General features: G+C 40.4%; 1 protein-coding gene across 3 annotated transcripts in view; it reads left to right on the top strand.

The window, feature by feature from the left end:
* Nucleotides 1-20,175, top strand: part of LOC132133162 (integrin alpha-X-like) — a 122,166-nt gene extending 101,991 nt beyond the window's left edge. The window contains exons 21-30 of one of the 3 annotated variants that reach the window (XM_059545913.1): nt 6,253-6,354; nt 6,898-6,977; nt 13,189-13,275; nt 13,441-13,501; nt 14,019-14,120; nt 14,842-14,886; nt 14,978-15,082; nt 15,213-15,311; nt 15,506-15,620; nt 19,536-20,175. In XM_059545913.1, the coding sequence (XP_059401896.1) occupies nt 6,253-6,354; nt 6,898-6,977; nt 13,189-13,275; nt 13,441-13,501; nt 14,019-14,120; nt 14,842-14,886; nt 14,978-15,082; nt 15,213-15,311; nt 15,506-15,620; nt 19,536-19,546 (807 nt within the window). In that variant the 3' untranslated portion in view covers nt 19,547-20,175. Of the gene's footprint in view, nt 1-6,252; nt 6,355-6,897; nt 6,978-13,188; nt 13,276-13,440; nt 13,502-14,018; nt 14,121-14,841; nt 14,887-14,977; nt 15,083-15,212; nt 15,312-15,505; nt 15,621-19,532 lie in introns of all 3 variants that reach the window. The other 2 variants (XM_059545905.1, XM_059545921.1) reach the window with 2 other exon arrangements.
* The last annotated feature ends 1,939 nt before the right edge of the window (nt 20,176-22,114 follow it).

Raw genomic sequence — 22,114 nt, forward strand, 5'->3', positions numbered from 1 at the left:
CGTCTTTTTAATTTAGGGACGCACCTGCCCGTGGCCCAAGTGGAAGCCCAGATACCTTACCTCCACCCGCCCAACTGCGCACTTCTTCGGGTTGGCCGTTAGCCCCGCCCATCTCAACGCCCTGAGGACAGCCCTCACATGCTCCATATGCCGCTGCCAGTCCCCACTATAGATGATGATATCATCCAGGAGGCATATGCAGCATGGGGCCGCAGAACTCGATCACTGAAACGTAGCCGGGGCCCCGAACAAGCCAAAAGGAAGCATCACAAATTGGTGTAATCCAAACGGCGTGGTGAAGGCTGTTTTTTCTTTGGATATGGGAGATAAGGGGATCTCTCAATATCCCTTAGTTAAATCCAATGTCGAATAAAAACGAGCCGTACCTAACTGATCGAGCAACTCGTCAATCCGCGGCATTGGATACACATCAAATTTTGACTCTGCATTCACCCTGCGATAGTCCACACAAAACCGCACCGAGCCGTCCGTTTTAGGTACCAAAACTATCAGGCTCGCCCAATCGCTGTGGGACTCCTCGATTACTCCCATCCCCAGCATTGCCTCTAATTCCGTCTAAACCACTTTTTTCTTGTGTTCAGGTAATCTATATGGCTGGCTGTGGACCACCACGCCCATCTCAATATGGTGCTGACTCAGATTGGTACGACCAGGTAGAGGCGAAAACACATCTGCAAATTATAATTGTAAACGGCTGATGTCAGTGAGCTGCGAGGGCAAGAGGTGATCCCCTCCCGGGGCCAGGGCGAGGGATTTGTCTTTGATAATCGCTTCTGGCAAGAGATCCTCCTCTCCGCTGACTGCCATCGCCAGCAACACTGATTCCTCCAGGCTCCATTTTTTAAGGAGGTTGAGGTGGTAAATTTGCCGTGAGTCGCCTCTTTCTGTTCGTATCACTTCATAATTGAGATCTCCCAAACGCTGTGTGACCTCAAAGGGTCCTTGCCACTTTGCTAATAACTTAGAGCTGGAGGTTGGCAGTAATACGAGTACTTTATCTCTCGGTGCCGATCATTCTAATGGCCCGATGAGGTCCATGCCAATTCATTCGAAGGGGACCTGCACTAAAGGGAGAGGGCGCAAAGGCACTTTTGGGGTGGCTGGTGGGTTCACCAACTGACATTACTGACACGACGCACTCCACCTGCGCATGTTCTCGTGAATGCCAAAAAATCGGGTCATTAGACGATTTAGTGTCGCCGTCACTCCTAAATGCCCTGCCATTGGATTACAATGTGCCGTCTGGAATAACATTTCCCGACGGCTCCGAGGTACTAACAACTGGGTTGTATCCTCCTTTGTTTGAGCGTCGTGGGTCACTCGATACAACCGATCCTTGATAATGGCAAAATACGGAAAAGAGAGTGCACGATCAGGGTGAAGGACCTGCCCATCGATGGAACGGACTGGCTCGAATGCGTGTTTGAGGGTCGCATCTTGGGACTGTTCCAGGGGGATGTCATTGCGACTAGAGAGGGTTAGCCTCGCCAAACCGCTTGGTTCCCCTAAAACAGTGCCACTAGGTCCTGGCACAGATTCTCCCACCCCAATAATTGTTTGAAAGCGGGCCCATTGGTTCCCAAAATTAGTGGATGTCGGAGGTGCGAACTAACGGCCACCTCCACATAATGCTTTTTTCCCCTAAATTTGATGGCTATGGCTTTTATGGGGTATTCCACTATATCCCCGTGCACACACCTCACCTTAACCATGCGGCCCGTATCCAATGCCCCTGATTGTATCAGGCTTTGATGGATGGAGGTCTGGTGACAACCTGAATCCACCAAAGCCAATAGGTAGCCCCCTTAATACTCACGGTTATTTGGTACAACCCGGCTTGATCGGGGGAAACCTGCGGGTCGTCCGGGATCCGGACCAATGTCCCCACCTCCATGACCGGGAACCAATCCACGAAATGGCCTGGATCTCCGCAATGCCAGCAGGCCGGCCCAGGCCGGCCCAGGCCTCCCCGCCGCCCTAGTGGCAGGAAGTGGGTCGGAGAATTGGCGTGGGAAGGCAGTATGTGGCTCCACGAGTCTCCTCGGTGCGGCGACCCCATTCCCCTGGAAGGGCCTCGTGGCCTGGCTGCTGGCTCCATCCCCGTCCTCCAGCAGGGGGCGGCCCTCGATGGCCCCGCAAAATGAGTCCTCGGAGCAGGAATCGGTTTCTGGGAAGGAGAAGGAAGAGAGACGGGGGAAGGGAGAGAGAAACGGATGGAAGGGGTTCGCTGACCCCGGAGCACGCCGCCAGCTGATCCTCCGCCAGTTGTATGGCCAGATCCAGCGACTCCGGATGGTGGCAATGGACCCAGTGGGCAGTCCTCTTTGGCAGGCGGGAAATGATTTTGTCCAGTACCTCCTTGTTGATGATGCCCTCGTTGTTCCCCCAACAGAAGCGGGATCACTCGCACTGGCCAGCTGTCTGATGGCCACCCACATGCCTCGGCCATTCTTTCGAATAAGTCTAAGAAAGCTTCGGGATCGTCCGTCGGCCCCATCTTCGTGAGAGGCATGTAAGCGGCGGGGCTGGAACTGGGGGAAGTCGTTAGTGTTAGTCGTTTTCTACTTGACCCACTTACCACCGCTCGCCTCCTCGCTCTCCCGTCGCAGACCTCGCTGAACCACGCCTCCCGTGCCACACTGGAGTTTGTTTATTAAGCATAATCTAACCTTGAGGTCATGAACGCATGAATTAACATTTCTGCATTTGACTGAGAGCATAGGTCATAATTTAGATATATTTTTACAGTCTTACAAGTGGTAGATATGTGGCTTTCAAAGGAAAGATTGCTATCAAATAGCACACCTAGGTTCTTAACTTATGACAAAGAATTAACAGAGCAGCCATCAAGTCTTGGACAGCGTTCTAGGTTATTACATGCAGAGTTTTTAGGTCCTATAATTAACATTTCCTAATTTTTTCAGAATATAGCAGTAAGAAATTACTCCTCATCCAGGTTTTATTTTGACTATGCATTCCGTTTATTTTTCAAATTGGTATGTTTCTCGAGGCCTCGAAGAAATATAGAGCTGAGTATCATCAGCATAACAGTAAAAGCTAAAACCATGCTTCCCGATGATATGTCCCAAGGGTAACGTAAAGCGTTAAATGTAACGGCCCTAGTACTGAGCCTTGAAGTACTCCATACTGCACTTGTAATAGATGTGATACCTCTTCATTCACTGCAACGAATTGATAGCATTCAGATAAGTACAATTTGAACCATGCTAATGCACTACCATTAATGCCAGAAAAGTGTTCTACTCTATGCAAAAGAATGTTCTGGTCAATAGTGTCGAATGCAGCACTAAGATCCAATAGCACTAATAGATAGATAAACCACGATCAGATGATAAGAGCAGGTCATTTGTAACTCTAAAGATACTTGATACTGTCTAAATCCTGACTGGAAATCCTCACAGATGCCATTTTTCAATAAGAAGAATGGGGAACCTACAGGCATTTTTGGTCCATGAATAGTTCCTTGAGTTTGGACCGGCTGATTCCAGTGCAACACTGAGACCATGGCCCGGCTATGTGCCCAAGGTTCCTACCACTTCTTTAAAGGCCATGTTGCAGGTTAACCACCACTTTCAATTAATGGGTACATACATCAGTCAAGATATGTATATCATTTTAAAAATGTCTCAAAAATGGTCTTAAAGACCAGTTTTTTACGTTTTTGGTATTATCTTTTTTTTATGCAACTCGGTGATGACGTCACGTTGGGGAGAAGTGGAGGAAAGGTAGCCTCAGCCTAGTATGATGCCGCGTTCCAGGCAACCCGTGTCTTTTCAACCTTAAACCCGTGAAAAAGTGCACTGGAACGGCAGTCAAACCCGTGACATCCCACCCATGAACTCATACTAGATCGATGTACTCCGAGTTCTGACGTCAGACAGCATGCGAAAAAACGATGGCAGCCCCTACAAATAATACTGCCTACGGATGCAGTGTTTATGCAAGTTATACACATTGAAAAAACGATTTTAGTTCAATGTAACGTTGCAATAAAATAAATACTCTAGCTACACTTCCTTGCGCTCAGAAAGTTTGGCGTAACTTGCCTGGAACGGTACAAAGTCATTAGTCGTGGTATGAAATAGTGATTACGAGCTCAAAAACCTGCCTGGAACGCAGCATCAGAACTATAGCGACGGACTGGGATGAGGAAAAGGTGGCAATAGCCAACATGTATGATGGCCCGCAGCCGTGTAATTTCGAACCAGCCAGACGTGAAAGGGCAAATGAGGAATTGCCAAGTACTGATGTCCGTCAAAGCCAATTAAATGCATGGTCCGAGGAGAATGAGTGGAGAGTTGGTGAAGTATCCTGGTGAGTTGCTATCATTTAGCAACGCAGCAATGAGCACTGGAGCTAGTCTACGAGCAGCAGTGCACTATAACGACACATATATTTTTTACTGTCATTGAATAGCACCGAGTGAAAAATCTACGTTTTCTTTATATCTAGTGGCAGTGATCATGACGCTAGTTCAGATAAGTACCGGTAACTGTTATCATAGTGTCGTATAACTAGTAAACTTTGTCTTTGTCATCTAGAAATAGAAGGCATCATGCTAGCTATATGGACGTTTCTAAGCGTTTATCTCTTCCTCCGGTGAAAATGTTGTTGCAAACATAACTGCGTATCTGTCACTGTGTTTGGCAGGTGCTTGTGTGGGTGGTGCTGTCCCATGGTAGTGCGTTTTGGTCACTGTTGGTTGATATCTATCTGTCTGTCTGTCTACCTATCTATATATATATATATATATATATATATATATATCCATGTATTTATCTACTTATCTATAATCTGCGCTCTCTGAATACTCTCTTCTACTACTTGTCTCTCTAGTCCCTCTTAATGCTCTCAAGGCGGTCTTTGGTAAATTCTCTCCCCAACGTGACGTAATGCAATGCATTGTCGGGGAAAGGAGACCACTGTATGATAGTACCTACTTTTTCGTATTATATTCCGTTTTGTGATACCCAACAACATAAAATACAATGGATAACAGTTGAAATGTTTATTACCAACAAGCAAATTTCACAAATCCGTTGAAAAATTAACCCTGCAACACGGCCTTTAAGGGCCAGATAGTGAACCTGCAAGAGCTGCCCCTGGAGGAGGGAGACCCAACCCTAGCTTTGCTCTTTCCTGTATGTGCACTGTGACAGTATGTGAATAGAACTCTGAGCTTTAGGACCTCGGAAAAGTTTTTTGTCTGTTACGGTGGACAGCGGAAGGGGAAAGCTGTCTCCAAGCAGAGGATGGCCCACTGGATAGTGGATGACATCACCTTGGTCTATGAAGCACAAGGTGTGTCCTGCCCTCTCAGGCCCTCACTCCACTAGGAATGTCACATCATCCTTGGTGCTAGCTCATGGCGCCTCGCTAGCAGACATTTGTAGAGCTGCTAGCTGGTCGACTCCTAACACCTTCGCTAGTATCTATAGCCTGTGTACTCACCTCAAATGTGTAGTGGCACTGAGAGGCCTTGTTCATTGAGTGATCTATGTCTAGGCAAGCTGGAAAAAGTAAGTAAAAATTTTCTTTTATTATTACAGGGGACTGGAGCTCCTTTAACACTGTCGTATGTCTCATGGTGAGGCCTCTCATTTGCTCTTAGTTTTGGGGCAGTTCTGGGCAAATTCACAGTATTACTCAAACTCTATATTTGGAGGAAGTCTTGGACATTTGCCTTTATATTTGGAACATTTATTAGTTTTGTGCACAGATGGCATTTATTATTGCATGCTTTCTGAACACATTGATGCATATCTACTGTTGATGGTCAAGTAGGTGGTCCAAAGTAACAATGTCACTGCGATCGTTGTTAGTCTTCTTTGTAAATGACTTTTATAAATGTCTGGGTTGTTTTAACTTTGAGATTATGAATGTGAGTTCTCCAGGGAGCAGTTAGTACTTCTCATTTACTCAGACTTCATTTCAGTGTTGTTATGGTATAGTGTTTAAGAAAGGTCCAGTTGACGCTGAAATTTGACGCTGAGTCTAGATGAGATTATGAGTAGATTTGCTCCTAGTATGAGCTGCTTCAGGTTTGTCTCGGCTCTCTGATTTATAAAATGACTGCCCATTGCTCCAGGTGTGTGTTCCAGCCTTTTTTGGCCAAAGCAGGGAAAAACCCTTTAGTCAATGTTCTGGTAACATGCATAACAGAAAAAAAAACTCCATATCTATAACTGAAACCTTGTTCTTGTCATTTAGTCTGGTGTACAGGTTCGGTGTGAGTCCAGTCAGATAGAGCTCTCAAATGTTACACGCACAGCATGCAAGCTTGGAGCAACAGTTTTCCGCCAGAGAGCAAAGGTTGGTAAACCTCCAGAAGAGCTTCATCAACACTGAAGCCACCATAAATCTTTTACTATGTCTATTTTGGTGTAATTCTCAGAGTACATCGCAACACCTGATAATTGCTAAACATTGCTTTTACTATTGCTCAGAAATATTACACTCAACTCTCAGAAAAAGAATTACAAAAATTGTAACTACAGGGTACAACAGCCTGTCACTGGGGCAGTACTATTATAGGGACAATATTGTACTTTACCTACTTGTAAAAGGTAAACAGTATCTTAGTAATATGTTCCCTAAAAGGATAGTTCATTCAAAGATTAAAATTCTGAAAATCTGTCATTTACTCTTTTATTTTTTTATAAGATACAAAGTCGCTTTGAGGGTACTGCCCCAGTGACAAACTAATTTTAAATTTTCACACAAAATAATGATTCAGTATTATTCAATATTACAATATTTAGTTAAGGTGCAGCTTACATGCAAATACATCCATAAATTGTGCTATAAATAGCTTATTGCCTGTCTTTTTTGTTTGTTTGTTTGTTTTTTTCTAAGACCACACTGAAGATGTCATTCATGATGTTTTCATCCGTGGCTGAGAATGAGCCCCTGACTGTCAATGCATCAGTCACAAGGTCAGAAAGACAGATTCTAATGGGTGAAACTCTAAAGATTAAATGCAGTGTTTCTGCACTATAGGAATTTAATTTAAAAAAAAAAAATAGATAAAACTTTCTATGAAGCCTGTATTTATAATACATTATGCAGTTTTACTGCATTATACTATTTATTATTTGTGTTTATACCTTTTAAGATTATGATGATTTATAATACACAATGAACACAATGCATCCACTTAAATTACAAAGTATTTTCCCATAGTTATAATGTATTATAAGTCTCACATCTTGCCATTGTTAGCTTATTACTTTACTCAAAGCAGACAGACAAAAAAAATTGAAAAATATATAATATACAAATATTTTCCTATGAAAAACACAAAAACAACTAATAATAATAATAATAATTATTATTATTTTTATTTCTTAAACAGCCATAAGATCAGATATCTGATCAGATGAATGTGTAATATGGCACATTTGATTTACATTTACATTTATTCATTTAGCAGATGCTTTTATCCAAAGCGACTTACACATGAGGACAGTGGAAGCAATCAAAAACAACAAAAAGAGCAATGATATATAAGTGCTATAACAAGTCTCAGTTAGGTTAACACAGTACACGTAGAATGGGCTTTTAAATAATATAATAAATAAAAAGAAAACAGATAGGATAAAAAAAGAATAGAGCAAGCTAGTGTTAGAGGTCTTTACACACACACACACACACACACACACACACACACATATATATATATATATATATATATATATATATATATATATACAGTACAGACCAAAAGTTTGGAAACATTACTATTTTTAATGTTTTTGAAAGAAGTTTCTTCTGCTCATCAAGCCTGCATTCTTTGATCAAAAATACAGAATGTTTTTTTTAAATAATTGTTTTAAAATTTATTATACTTTAAATTATCATTAATTTCTGTGATGCAAAGCTGCATTTTTAGGATCATTATCACATTATCCTTTAGAAATTATTCAAATATGATGATTCATTATCAAAGTTGGAAACAGTTTCTTAATATTTTTTTAGAACATGTGATACTTTTTTAGGATACTTTGATGAATAAAAAGTAAAAAAAAAAAAAGCTATGTTTTTAAAATATAAATATTTTGTAATAACAATATACACTACTGGTCAGTAATTTGGGGTCAGTAATTTATTTTTCTTTCTTTTTTTTAAATAAAATAAATACTTTTATTCAGCAAGGATGTGTTAAATTGATAAAAAGTGATAGTAAAGAAAATATATTATTAGAATATATATTATTAGTTTTTTTTTTCTTTTTTAATAAATGCAGTTCTTTTTAACCTTTTATTCATCAAATATATTAGACAGCAGAACTGTTTCCAACACTCATAATAAATCAGAATATTAGAATGATTTCGAAATGATCATGTGATAGACTGGATGTTACATGTGACACTGAAGGCTGGAGTAATGATGCTGAAAATTCAGCTTTGCATCACAGGAATAAATTATTTTTTTTAAAGTATATTCAAATAGAAAACTATTATTTTAAGTTGTAATAATATTTCACAATATTACTGTCAAATAAATATCAAATAAATGCAGGCTTGATGAGCAGAAGAAACTTCTTTCAAAAACATAAAAAATAGTAATGTTTCTAAACTTTTGGTCTGTACTGTATATATATATATATATATATATATATACACACACACACACACAATTGCATAATAAATGAAAAGAAAATAGAATACAAAAAGATTAGAAAGGTAGTAAGATTTTTTTAAGAGTAGAATTAGAATAGTGAGTGTTAAAGTTAGAGGGTCAAATAAAGATGGAAGAGATGGGTTTTAAGCCGATTTTTGAAGATGGCTAAACGACTCAGCTGCTCGGATTGAGTTGGGTAGGTCATTCCACCAGGACGGAACATTTAATTTAAAAGTCTGTAAAAGTGACTTTGTGCTTCTTTGGGATGGCACAATCAAGCAACGTTCACTTGCAGAATGCAAGCTTCTAGAGGGCACATAAGTCTGAAGTAACAAATTTAGGTAAATGGGCGCAGAGCCAGTGGTAGTTTTGCAGGCAAACATCAAAGCCTTGAATTTTATGCGAGCAGCTATTGGAAGCCAGTGCAAATTGATAAACAGAGATGTGACGTGTATTCTTGTTTGGCTCATTAAAAATTTATCTTGCTGCCGCGTTCTGGATTAATTGTAAGAATTGATTTGATCTATATTTATTGTAATATCAGTAAGATATTAAGATCAATAATGCCAAGATATGAAATTTATAATCCATTATAAATTAAGTGGATTTAACATGGTGTTGTTTATTGTGTGTTATAAATAATTATATTCATAAATAATTATATTCATAAGTTATAACAACAAATAATGTTTGATAATTGCTATGATTATTTATAAGATGAAACAACATATTGTTAGTTCAGACAGAAACACAAGATGAACGCACAGACCCATGAACCATGACAGTACCCCCTCCCCTAGGAACACCTCCTGGCATTCTCAGGAGAACCTACCTGGTGATTGAAATCATCGACAAGGGAGTGGTCCAATATGTCTCTAGCAAGCACCCAACTCCTCTCTAAAAACTGAATAAGCTGGTTCCCCATCTACAAGACCTGGTCGGGGGGGAACTGGGATCTGCGGATTAATGGGTGAATTAAAAACGGAAACACCGGATTAATTCTCCTGTATGCTGGAGGGAGTTTGAGGCGGACTGCCACCGGACTAGTGATCTTTGTGACAGTAAATGGGCCAATAAATTTGGGCGCAAGCTTATCATTGACGGATCGGAGAGGAATATTTCTTGATGAAAGCCACACTTTTTGACCTACAACGTAGACAGGAGGCTTCCACCGGTGGCGATCAACCTGAACCTTGGTGCGTGTCCTCACCTGGAGAAGGGTCAATCTGGCCCTGGTCCAGGTGCATCAGCACCTCTGGACAAATGCGTGGGCAGCATTTTGGATTCCATACCGCAACTTCGGATTCCATACCTGAGACTGGTAACGAGTTATGTGCGTACTCAACCCATGAGAGCTGCTGGCTCCAAGAGGAGGGGTTCTGAGAAACCAAACATCACAACACTCATTCTAAATCTTGATTGGCCCTCTCCATCTGACCATTAATCTGAGGATAAAATCCAGAAGAAAGACTAACAGTCGCCCCCAGTAATTTACAAAATTCTCTCCAAAATTTTGAAACAAACTGAGGCCCCCTGTCAGAGACCACGTCCATCGGAAGTCCATGTAAGCGATAAACGTGATCCATGACAGCAACCGCTGTTTATCTGGAAGATGGTAATTTAGGCAGAGGAATGAAATAAGTTGCTTTCGAAAACTGATCCACCACGTCAAAACCACCATGTTTCCCTGTGAGGGTGGGATACCCGAAACAAAATAATGTGGGACCTAATTCTAATGAAATCTGGGACCAGGGTCTCGGAGGTACTAACAACGGCTGAAAGAGTCCAGCAGGGGGTCGATTAGAAGACTTCGAAACAGCACAGACCGAGCAAGCAATGGCTGGCCACCAAAACCATTGTTTAACAAGGAACTTGGTACGATTAACCCCAGGATGGCAAGCTACCTTGAAATAATGACCCCATCGGATAACTTTGGACCTTAAATCCTCTGGCACAAACAACCGACCCGGTGGGCATCCGGCCGGGCGTGTTACCCATTGAGAGGCTGTGCGAACCTTCAACTTGAACTCCCACGCGACTACAGAAATAAACACTCTCTGCGGCACAATTGGTTCGGAAAAATACGGGCGCTCTGAATTATCAAAAATACGGGATAACATGTCCGGTTTGATATTCTTAGAACCTGGATGATAAGAAATAGAAAAATCAAAACGACCGAAATAAAGAGCCCACTGAGCCCACTTGTGATCGGTCCAAATGACAAAAGGATCCCCCGAACCCTCCAACCAATGATGCCAATCTTCCAAAGCAATGAAAAATAGAAAAAAAAATATGTGCAAGGATGCACCCTACGGTCCCTGAGGGAATGCTGGGATAGAACCGTGCCAACCCCCAAATCTGATGCATCAACCTCCACCACAAACTGCCGGGAGGGATCAGGGGCAATAAGGATGGGAGCTGAAACATGGGAGCTGAAACATAATAGCTTTAGAGTTTGGAAAATGCAGCATCTGCCGCACTAGACCATCTGAAAGCAGTCTTGATGGAGGTTAAGGAAGTCAAAGGAGCAGCAAACTGGCTAAACCTCTGTAGGGCCTTATGAGAATCTGGAGTTGGCCAATTCACCACAGCATGAATCTTGTCGTAATCCATGCGCACCCCCTCGGCCGAGACGATATATCCCAAAAATGGAACAGATTGTGCATGGAAAACCCATTTCTCCGCCTTGACAAAAAGCCCATTCTCTAACAGCCTCTGAAGTACTTGCCTGACGTGTTGAACATGTTCCTGGAGAGAATGAGAAAATATCAGTATGTCATCCAGGTAGACAAAAATGAACTGATCTACCCTACCATATCTCTCAACACATCGTTGACGAGTGCTTGGAATACCGCAGGGGTGTTACAAAGGTCAAAAGGAAGAACAAGATATTCAAAGTTTTCCTAATGAATGTTGTTCAGTTGCTTTGACGCAATGTATTTCGTTTAAAGCGCTATATAAATAAAGGTGACTTTACTTGACAAAGTGCCCCCTGGGGGTACTAAAAGTGGTCTTCCATTCATCCCCCTCTCTTATGCAAACCAAATGATAAGCATTATGGAGATAAAATTTTGTGAAAAATTACTCCCCCTGCAGATGCTCAGGCGGAGACATACTTGATAATAAGTCTATAGCACAGTCATAGGGACGATGTGGAGGTAGAGAGGCAGCCCTGAGACTTACTGAACACTCCCTTCAGGTTGAGGTACTTACATGGCACATTAGACAGGCCAGTGTGATCATCCTGAAACACAGAGCAAGACACAGGAGAGCATGCAGACAACAGACATGAAGCATGACAATATTCGCTCCAAGCCAAGACAGCATTCATTCCCCAGTTCAAATGGGGATAATGTGTTGCTCCAAAACCACAGGAGCAGCAGGAGTGTCAGTCAAGAGAAAGTCAATGTTCACAGAGTATTGTCCAGAGGTCATGAGTCTTAATGAGACCGTGGCATGCGTGATGGAGGGAAAAGGCTGACCATTAAGCGCCACCACAGAGATGGGCTGAGAGAGCACCACCATGGGTATTTTAAGTCTTTTAGCAACATTAATGCAATATCAGCCTTACCGGAAGATGGGTGACTGAAAAAGATGATTTATTTAAAGTTCCTGGCATCAGCACGTGGCCATCATCTTCTCTTCCTGGTGCTCCATGCACGAGTTACAGCTGGTCAAAAGGTCTCGTAATTCTGCCGAGCTCGCTAGATCCATCCTGGTCGGTTCATTCTGTCATAATGATCGAGTCTCGAGATCCAAGTGCGAGGGCAAAAAAAAGGGTTTATTTGATAATATAGCAAGAAATGAGATAAGTTAGAAAGACGATCGCATAAACTCCAGCGGAATAAAGTTTAGCCGCCGTAATACTCCAACCCAGCACAGGTGAATTCAAGGTGTGTGAGAAATAACCAACAAAATACCAATTGGGTGAGATGAGATGAGAACAACAACTAGACAGAGAGACAGGACAAGAATTAACGAACCGACAACACAACCAGGATTGCCAGCCAAACATAAAGGCAGCGCAAATGAGTTGCAGCTGGCGCTCATAGATAGACCAAAGCTGCGCGCTAGTTAACAGATGCACACAATCAGACAGAGACGCAAGATGAACGCACAGAGCCATGAACAGTGAATCTATGCCATAAAGAATTAAGGCAGTTCGGAAGGCAAAAGGGGGTCCAACTCGGTCCTAGCAAGGTGTACCTAATAAAGTGGCCAGTGAGTATATATATATATATATATATATATATATATATAATTAAGAATATATTTATAATTTGTTATAAGCATGGGCTTCATAGAAAGTGTTACCAAAATTATTTTCAAAATGTGCTCTCCAACATTGTTCACACAATCCAATTGCCATTGGTTGCTGAGCCAGACTGATCAAATAGATCAACTTTTTGATAGTGCCACAGAGTTTAAAAGTTTTACACACTTCAACTTTAATTACCTTAATAAAAATCCTGCTTCATTTGCTGTTTCTTCAGAACTAACCTGAGATTTTTCTGCCCAACACAGTAAAAATGAGAACAATGACACAACCCAAGATAATTGTGCAACTACATCTGTGGTAGTTAAACTACCTGTTAATGTTGTGATAAATGAGTAAGTGTCAAATTTAATTTATCACTATGAGTGTTTACAGTTTAAAGTTTGTGGAGCAAGTGTTTCCTAGTTAACATTTTCCAGATCTTAAAAGTTTAGTGTAGTAACTTGTGTTTTTGGCTTAGTGTGCATATTCTTAATAATGTCCCTTATTTGATGTTTCAGTGGAGGGTCAACTCGGTTTGTTGAATATCCTAACAGTGCACAACTTGAGCATGTGTATACGGTAAAACATTCATTCCATAATATATGTTTTTTTTTTTTTTTAAGTGAAGCATAAAATAAAAAATGACCCTTAGTCTTATTGTGCATTATTCATCAGTCTATATTATTCCAAATCCTTGTCTTTTGTAATCTTTCATCCGAAAGTAATAAGCTCCTCTACCTAAGGAATAGTTTTTCTGTTTCCTCTTTATATTCTCATGTTAACCTGGCCACACAGGCAGAGAAAATAATGTTGACTAAAGCCACATCGTTAGTTAGACTTTGTTTTTAATTTGTTTTGTGTACCTGTTATAGGGTGCTAGGACATTCTTCCGCAATTCACTGCAAATACATTCAAGTCAATTTTTTTGTTTGTTTCACTATGCAAAATATTTCACACTTTAAAAAAATTTAATAATAATAAAAATATGTGGCAAATGTTTCATATTTACTTTTTTTTCCCTCCATACATCCATTTCCTGTCTTTTAATAATTGATAACCTTTTACTTTCTCTATCCTCAAAAAAAAAAAAAAATAGGTGGAGAACATTGGAAAACATTCTGTACCTGTGAATATTTCCTTTGTGTTTCCAGTGAAGATGGCGTTAGGATTCTCATGGAGTGTGTCTGTTCTTGAAATAGTGAGTTTTGTGACAGGCCATTTACAGACATTTTAGTCAGTTTACACTTGGTATCAAAAACTGTGTCAAGTGATCTGATCACAAGTGCACAGCATTAAATTCCTATTTGGTATCTTATAAACTGATTTCAATTCCGTACATTCAGAATACCGTCAGAGGTGATCAGGGATGCATACAGTGGCTTATTCATCTAATTTGGAGTGTGAACATTAATGTGTCCTTGTGCATCTCAAACAATAGCAAATAACCTACTCTATTTACACAAAGTGTTTGTATTAAAACATGGATCTTAAAGATTTAAATATTCTTTAACTTCAAAAGATATCCATATAATTCTTTTTTTTTTCTCAGTTTTTTTTTTTTTTTTTGAGAAGCTTAGTATTGCTCAGACATAGGGTAACATGGTTATAACCTTCACTATACCCTCATGACCAGCCACAAATATCACACAATGTTATTTGAAACTGTCAGGGGACAGGAAACAACGCCTCACAAACATCAAGAAGCAGATGCCTTCCTGATGAAATCATCAACTTTCCCTGATAGACTTTGTTTAAACTTCCCTTTGGCAATTTAATTTTAAAAGAACCAAAAGTTTGTTTCAAGTGTAGAAACTGCTATCTGAAGTGAATGAGTCTTTAAAAGTCATACTGAAAGAAAAGCTATAATTGTTTGTGTTGTGAAATACTCACTACCATTTTCCCCTTTTTGTGTAAACTAGAATGGAACCAGTACGACTTGTGAAAACCAAGTTTCTTCCACAAATGTGAGATAAGCTTTTTTTCTTATCTTTAAGACCTTAACTCCACTGTACAAGTTTTTTTGTGTAACTACAGTTGTATCTTTCTCTTTTGCAGCATTGCAGTGCTTCTGTGTGTCATCTCATTGTTTGCTCTATCCAGCTGTTGACTGGTGGACTAATCAGATTCAGGTTTACTGGGAATGTCAATTCAGGCAAGCAGGTAAAATACTGTATTATGATATATCAAATGCATTGGTACTAACCTATTTTTCTTATAGTCTCCAAAGTAGCTTATTTTTACATTCTGATATGCAAGGTGACTCTCATTGACTTCTAATTTTGTTTTGCAGGGATCTGGTTCACAGGTTAGGATCATCAGCTGGGCGTTTCTCTCATTTGACAATGAGAGGTACATCCAGTATCCCTCTGATGACTCTCACCAGCTCTCTGTAAGAAAAATAAAACATTTTACACTGATTATAAAAACTTAAGTTCTTACTCTAAAATCTAAATGGATGAGCATTGATGATGTTGTAAAATAGGAAATGTACACACATCTTTCCACTTTAAAGGGACCTATGGAAGGCATGTTTGACCTAATGGGAGTAAATTTTCATCTGCTCTGTATCTCTGTGTTCTGCAGATTGTGACAGAGCTGGAGGTCCCATCTCAGACTCTCGCAATGCTTATTGCCTCACTGTCGGTCATTTTTGGACTCATCGCTATGACGATCATCTTTGTACTGCTGTATAAAGTCAGTTCATAACACAAAATATGTACAACTGACAGCTATTGTGTTGAAGTTCAAAGTAGAGATGTTCCGATACCCTTTTTCTCTTCCCGATACCGATTCCGATACCTGGGCTCAGGGTATCGGCCGATACCGAGTACTGATCCGATACCTGGGTGTGTATCTGTATATACAGCTGTATATACTACTAGCCCTGTGTAAATTTCTAGAATTATTTTATGGTGTGCTCCAGACTTATCCCTTGATAAAACATGAACAAATACATGGTTAACTACTGTATTTATTACAGTATTTTTATTATCTGACATGAATTTGACAGTAATATTATTTAATTTCTTAAGCGAAAAAGAACTTCAAATGCAGCCAAAAATCTAACACCGCAAAGTAAAAAAGGTATTTTAGTATTTTAGTTTTACAATATTAGTGTATAAAAAACTGCAACAAATAAGTCTAGGAATATAAAAAATTCTATATTAATCAGATAATCTCTTTACAACAAAACAAGTAAAAAACAAGCAACCATCTAGGCATAATTATTATTATTAATAGAGACGTATTATTACTACATAGAGACGTAGCTAAATCTACTGTAGGCTACAACAGTAGCTTAATATATTGTCAATTTACTCGCCATGAAGATCTTTGAGTGTCTGTGTTTATGATATGACAGTTTTCTCAAATGAAACGTTAAATTCTCATGAAGTGACGGTTTATGCGTTCGTGTCCTCATATAGTGACACACGGCAGAGGCCACAAAACAGCGAGCTCCCGTGAATCTGCGCCCGTCTCCCACAGAGATGTAGACTTTGCAGGAGTAATATTTAAATAGTATTTTGCAGTTTAATATTCACAGACACTAGTATATATATTCGGCTACAGTCTGGAGCCCTGCGCTTAGACTAACACGGAAGCGACTGAACGCAGCTGCGGGTAACGAATATACTCAAACTTACTACCGGTTCTACAGAGACGCTGGTATCATCACATTTTAAAATTTTCAGCACCGTCTTGGTAGTGAAGTGCCAGTACTTGTGGCATCCCTAGTCGCCGTTTTACTGTCTGGTTGGTCCAGTCTGAAATACTGCTAAACAGCGGACATACTGCTAACCACTGATCTGTAATATAGAAGCGGCTTCACTGTCTGTTGGCAGTTTAGAACGCGGTGAGCGATCCAGTCATATATAGATCAGTGCTGCTAACGCGTTTTCATTTCTTCTTCGCTGCTCTAAACAGGGGTTGCTTGTGGCATTACAGCACATCGTCCTGTGTTTGCAATGCATTCTGAGCAGCGAAGAAGAACCGTGCAGCGGTTAGGCAAAGCTAGCGTTCATAACTAGGTCTTGAAAATGGTATCGGATCGGTATATGGGTTCATGTACTCGCCGATGCCGATGCCAGAATTTGTTGTGGTATCGGAGATATTTCCGATACTAGTATCGGAATCGGAACAACTCTAGTTCAAAGGTCCTTTTTTTATCCTAAAATGTATTATTCATTTTCAAAACTGCAAGACAGAGCTCTTTAACTCCAGTTGAATCCTGCTTAGATTGTGGGTTGCTGGAGCTCTGACCCAAATCAAACATACCCAAAATTATGGTGGCCAGAATTACTTGCATATTATATATTTCACGTGTCCGGTCCCTGCTGTTCCTCCTGCTTGTCACCAGAGGTCTTATCACCTGAGACTGTAGTATACACCTTAAGTTTTTAAATGTTTAGCTTAAATGTGTAATATGAATAAACAGTGTTCATAAACAGCTGTTGAGTATTCTAAAGTGAAACAAGTTTAGGCTTGGACTGGAAACAGCATTTCTTACGTCCAACTTAACAAACATATAGTCCTCTCTGGTTCACACCAGTTAACACTCCATGATCACTACAACATGCATTTGATTACCTTCATCAGCACCTCTCTACGAAAGCCAATACCAAACACACCCTCTTCATCTGGTCTCGTCTATGCCTAAGACACAAGGAGCTATCCGAGTACTCACGCTGGACACTTACCCACCTTCATCCTATTGGCTGTGTCAGTCTTCACCCAGTTCATCTGCTAAACTAACCAGTACCTGCAGAAACAATGAATTGTTATCATTTCAGTACTGAAGGCCATCATTGACCTTCATACTTACATGCTTGCATTGTTGCTTTTCTGGCTTCCCTTTCATTAAACCTCTAGCTGTTCTCATTACCCCTGTGTCATCCTCTTCTGATATTGTGGCAGAAGACCAGAGCTAACTGAAAGTGAATTCCAGTGTGCAGATGGCAGCCCAATTTGCAATGGAGTTTATTGAACTCACTCATCTTGTACTCTGGAGTAATGGCACACTAAAGACTCTTTTCTGGCTCAGACTCAATGATCATCTTTTCTGCCAAGTACCTGTAACAGCTACCACATGTTCCCTCCCTCAGTATATAAACCATGTGTTGTGGCTGGGTGGTATTTCCCTCATAGTTGGTGAGGTTGATGAAAACACCACCACCACTCAGCCACCATCACCCCTGTGTATGTTTGGCCATGAATTTGTTCCAATGTCAGCTCCAACCCCTGAGTCCATTCTAGTGTTGGTTCCAGCCCCTGAGTGCACTCAAGTGTCGGCTCCAGCCCCTGAGTTCACTCATTTTATCAATCGTAATCAAGAGTCTTGTCCAATCCCAGAATTCTGAGTCTGCACCAGAACCCACTCTAACCCCTACATCTTTATCAGTGCACATTTGTACCAGTGAATTAACTCTGTTTACCTACAGTCCTTAAGTCCTTATGAGAATTCCTCCCAGACAATAAATCAGGACAGACTCGGCTCCTGTCATGACCACAAAGGCAGTCATTAACCCTTTTTCAGTCCTGCTTGATCTGCCGTGGTGGTCACCTGCCTCATTGTTGGTGGACTTCTGCTTACCCGTCTGTTTGACTGTGGTGGTTATCTGCTTCACCCTGGTGCTCGTCAGCTCAACCCTGGTGGTCTTTGGATCTGTCTTCTTTGCTCCTGTTTTGTTTTTAGAAAATCTGGAACCTGCTCCTTCGAGGTGGGGTGTAGGGGGTGTGGTTCTGTTATATGTCTGGCCCCTGCTTTTCCTCCCGCTCGTCACCAGAGGTCTTATCACCTGTTCACCCCAGACTCCATTTCCCATAGTCCTCTCTTTGTCTGGTCTTGTCAATGCCATATGTTATGCCTAAGAAACAAGGACATAACTTAGTACTCACCCTGGACACTTACCTACTTTCATCCTGTTGGCTGTTCCAGTCTTCACCCAGCTCATCTGCTAAGCTAATTGCAGAAACAAAAAACTGTTTGAGATAAGTGGTCAAGACCATTTTGTACTTCATACTTACATTGTTGCTTTTCTGGGCTGCCTTTCAATAAATCTCTAGTTGTTCTCATTATGTCATCATCTTCTGATATTGTGACAATATACAGGCTTTAATGGGTTAAATTGGTGTATGTCTCCAGGACATTGAACCTCCAGGACTGGAGTTGAAGAGCCCTGGTGTAAGGTTAATTTCCCTAAAGAGTGTAAACGGGGGTAGTCAACTCTGTTTTCGGAGAGCTTCCTTCCTGTAGACTTCAATTCCAACCATGTTCCACACATTTGTTATTTTCGGATAATCCTTAACACACTGATTAGCGGGTTCAAGTATGTTTGTTTAGTGTTAGTAGCTCCCCAAGAGCATTTATTAAACATGACAACCATGACAACCAGCTCAACACAGCAACACAGTCTTTTCCAGTGGTATGAAGTTGGTGATCTAGGAAACCAGTTTTAAGTATTTTCTTGTTTTTACAATTCTACTTTGTGCCATAGAAAGTACACACTTCATCTTAAACTACTGGCATTTTTTGTCCTGTGGATCTGTTGTTGTTAATTTACTATTATTCATTAATCTTTTTTTTTTTTATTTGCACTGCTGGATTTTCCAGAAGGGCTTTTTTAAAGCAACTTCTTCTGATGACCAAGACAACCCAGCATTACCATCCGCCGGTGAAGTTGATTTGACTACAGTCCAATAGGCCTACAGCAGTGACCAAACTGCAGCAGGAACCCCTGGTGAGAGTACTGCATCTAATGGACAACCTGGACACATAAATGAAGAGATATCAACCCTGTAGTTCACTTTTTCCTAACTTACAAAAAGCAAAAAAAAACTACAAGAATATGTAAGTTTTATGCTAGATCAACCAGTTCTGATGTTTTGGTAGGGGAGAGCAGGGCACAAGGTAACACTTTTTGACTTTCTTAGTTTGTGTAAATCCACATGGGGTTCAGAATAAACTTTTATTTGTATTTTTATCCACAGTAATTTTACACTTGTCTAGTACAAATGTTTTGCTTTGTTTCATAAATACAGTGTATACATTTTTCTTTATTTACCCTAAAAAAAAATTGAAGTGAAATGTGACAACATGCCCCGTAGGTGGGGTACATTGTAAAATTTGAGGGTTGTAACATGATCATATGACAGCATAAAATGTTATCTGATCGAATGTGAAAAATAGGCAAGACTAAACTAAAATATTTTGTTTATAATATATATATACACAGTGCTCAGCATAAATGAGTACACCCCCTTTAAAAAGTACAAATTCAATCAGTAGCTCAATGAACAAAAGAACAATTTCCGAACTTTTCACAAGGCTGAGTTTTATTGAACACTTATTTAACTCCATAACATGAAATTAAAGGTTAATAATCTAACTTAGATCACAAAATCTTCAGTTTTACTCAAATTAGTTGAAGCAAAAATGAATACACCCGACAACAAAAACTTCTAAATCCAGTATTTTGTATGAGCACTGTGATTTTTAAGGACAGCACCAAGTCTTCTGGGCATGGAACGAACAAGTTGGCGACATATTGCAACATCTATCTTTTTCCATTCTTCAAGAATAACCTCTTTTAGAGCCTGGATGCTGGATGGAGAGTGATTCTCAACTTGTCGCTTCAGAATTCCCCACAGGTGTTCGATTGGGTTCAGATCAGGAGACATCTTGGCCATTCAATCACCTTCACCCGGTTCTTCTTCAGAAATGCAACAGTAGCTTTAGATGTGTGTTTTGGATCATTGTCGTGTTGGAAAAGTGCACGACGACCAAGTGCACGGAGTGATGGCAGCATCTTCTCCTTCAGTATAGAGCAGTACATTTTTGAGTTCATGATACCATCAATGAAATGCAGCTCCCCAACACTAGCAGCACTCCTGCAGCCCCACATAAGGACACTGCCACCACCATGTTTCACTGTAGGCACCATGCATTTTTCTTTGAAATCCTCACCGTTACGATGCCATACAGTTTTAAACCATTAGTTCCAAAAACAGTGATCTTTGTCTCATCACTCCAGAGTATAGAGTCCCAGTAGTCTTCATCTTTTTCAGCATGGGCCCTAGCAAATTCTAGGCGTGCTTTTTTGTGCATGGGCTTTAGGAGAGGCTTCCTTTGTGGACAATACCCATGCATGCCATTCCCCTGCAGTGTGCGTCGTATGGTGTCACGGGAAACGGTCAGTCCAGTTTGGCTTTCTACTGCTTTAGCTAACTGCAGCGAATTTGCATGGCGATTTTCTTCAACCCTTCTCATCAGAAGACGCTCCTGTCGAGATGTTAACTTCCATGGACGGCCTGGACGTCTCTGTAAGATGGTTGCACTTCCATCTTTCTTAAATTTTTGGATCACTTTTGCTACAGTATTTTGACTGTGTAAAGAATTTTTTTGTGTAAAGAAATTACTTCCTTTCTTAGATTTTGTGACATTTCTCTTCCATGGGGAGCCATTGCTGACAGCATGAAATGGGAAGGGCTTTTCTTTAAGTAATGTGCTTTTATAGTCACCTGTCTGCTGGACACCTCTTAAATGAATCATTAGACTCACCTGTGGTTGAATGCCTGTTAATTAGAATTTTGTAGTCTTAAGTGTAGCTTTTCTCCTAAGACTATAATTGTGGTGTACTCATTTTTGCAACATGGGCTTGAATGAATTTGTTAGGAAAATATTTTTTTTTGTGTGTGCAACTTAACAAATCTTGTTTGCAATCAATGGCCCACACTTGTGGGAGTATTTTGTATTATAGTATCTCATAGAAAATGTTGATTCTGAAAGGAAACTAAAGGTTTTCTGACAAATGTAGTGGGGTGTACTCATTTATGCTGAGCACTGTATATAAATATACATATACATATATATATAAAATCAGATTTTGGAGTTTGACAATGAACACACTGCAACCATGCTCGGGACGGCCCACATAAATGTGCAAAAATGCTTTATATTTCTTGAAATAATAATTTCCAAACATTGACTGTCTGTCTTCACCTGTTTCTTGTTGTTTCCCGTTAAAATTCATTAAAGTAAATAGTGTAAATTTTAGGCATGTCAACTTTAGTCATTTAGTCGACTTATCGGTCTATGCCAGGGGTTGGCAACCTACGGCACGCGTGCCAACAGTGGCACGCAGAGGGATAATCGCTGGCACGCAAGCAATAAGGAAAACTGTATAATGACGAACA

The sequence above is a fragment of the Carassius carassius genome, chromosome 4 (assembly GCF_963082965.1).
Source record: "Carassius carassius chromosome 4, fCarCar2.1, whole genome shotgun sequence".
Classification (NCBI taxonomy): Eukaryota; Metazoa; Chordata; class Actinopteri; order Cypriniformes; family Cyprinidae; genus Carassius; species Carassius carassius.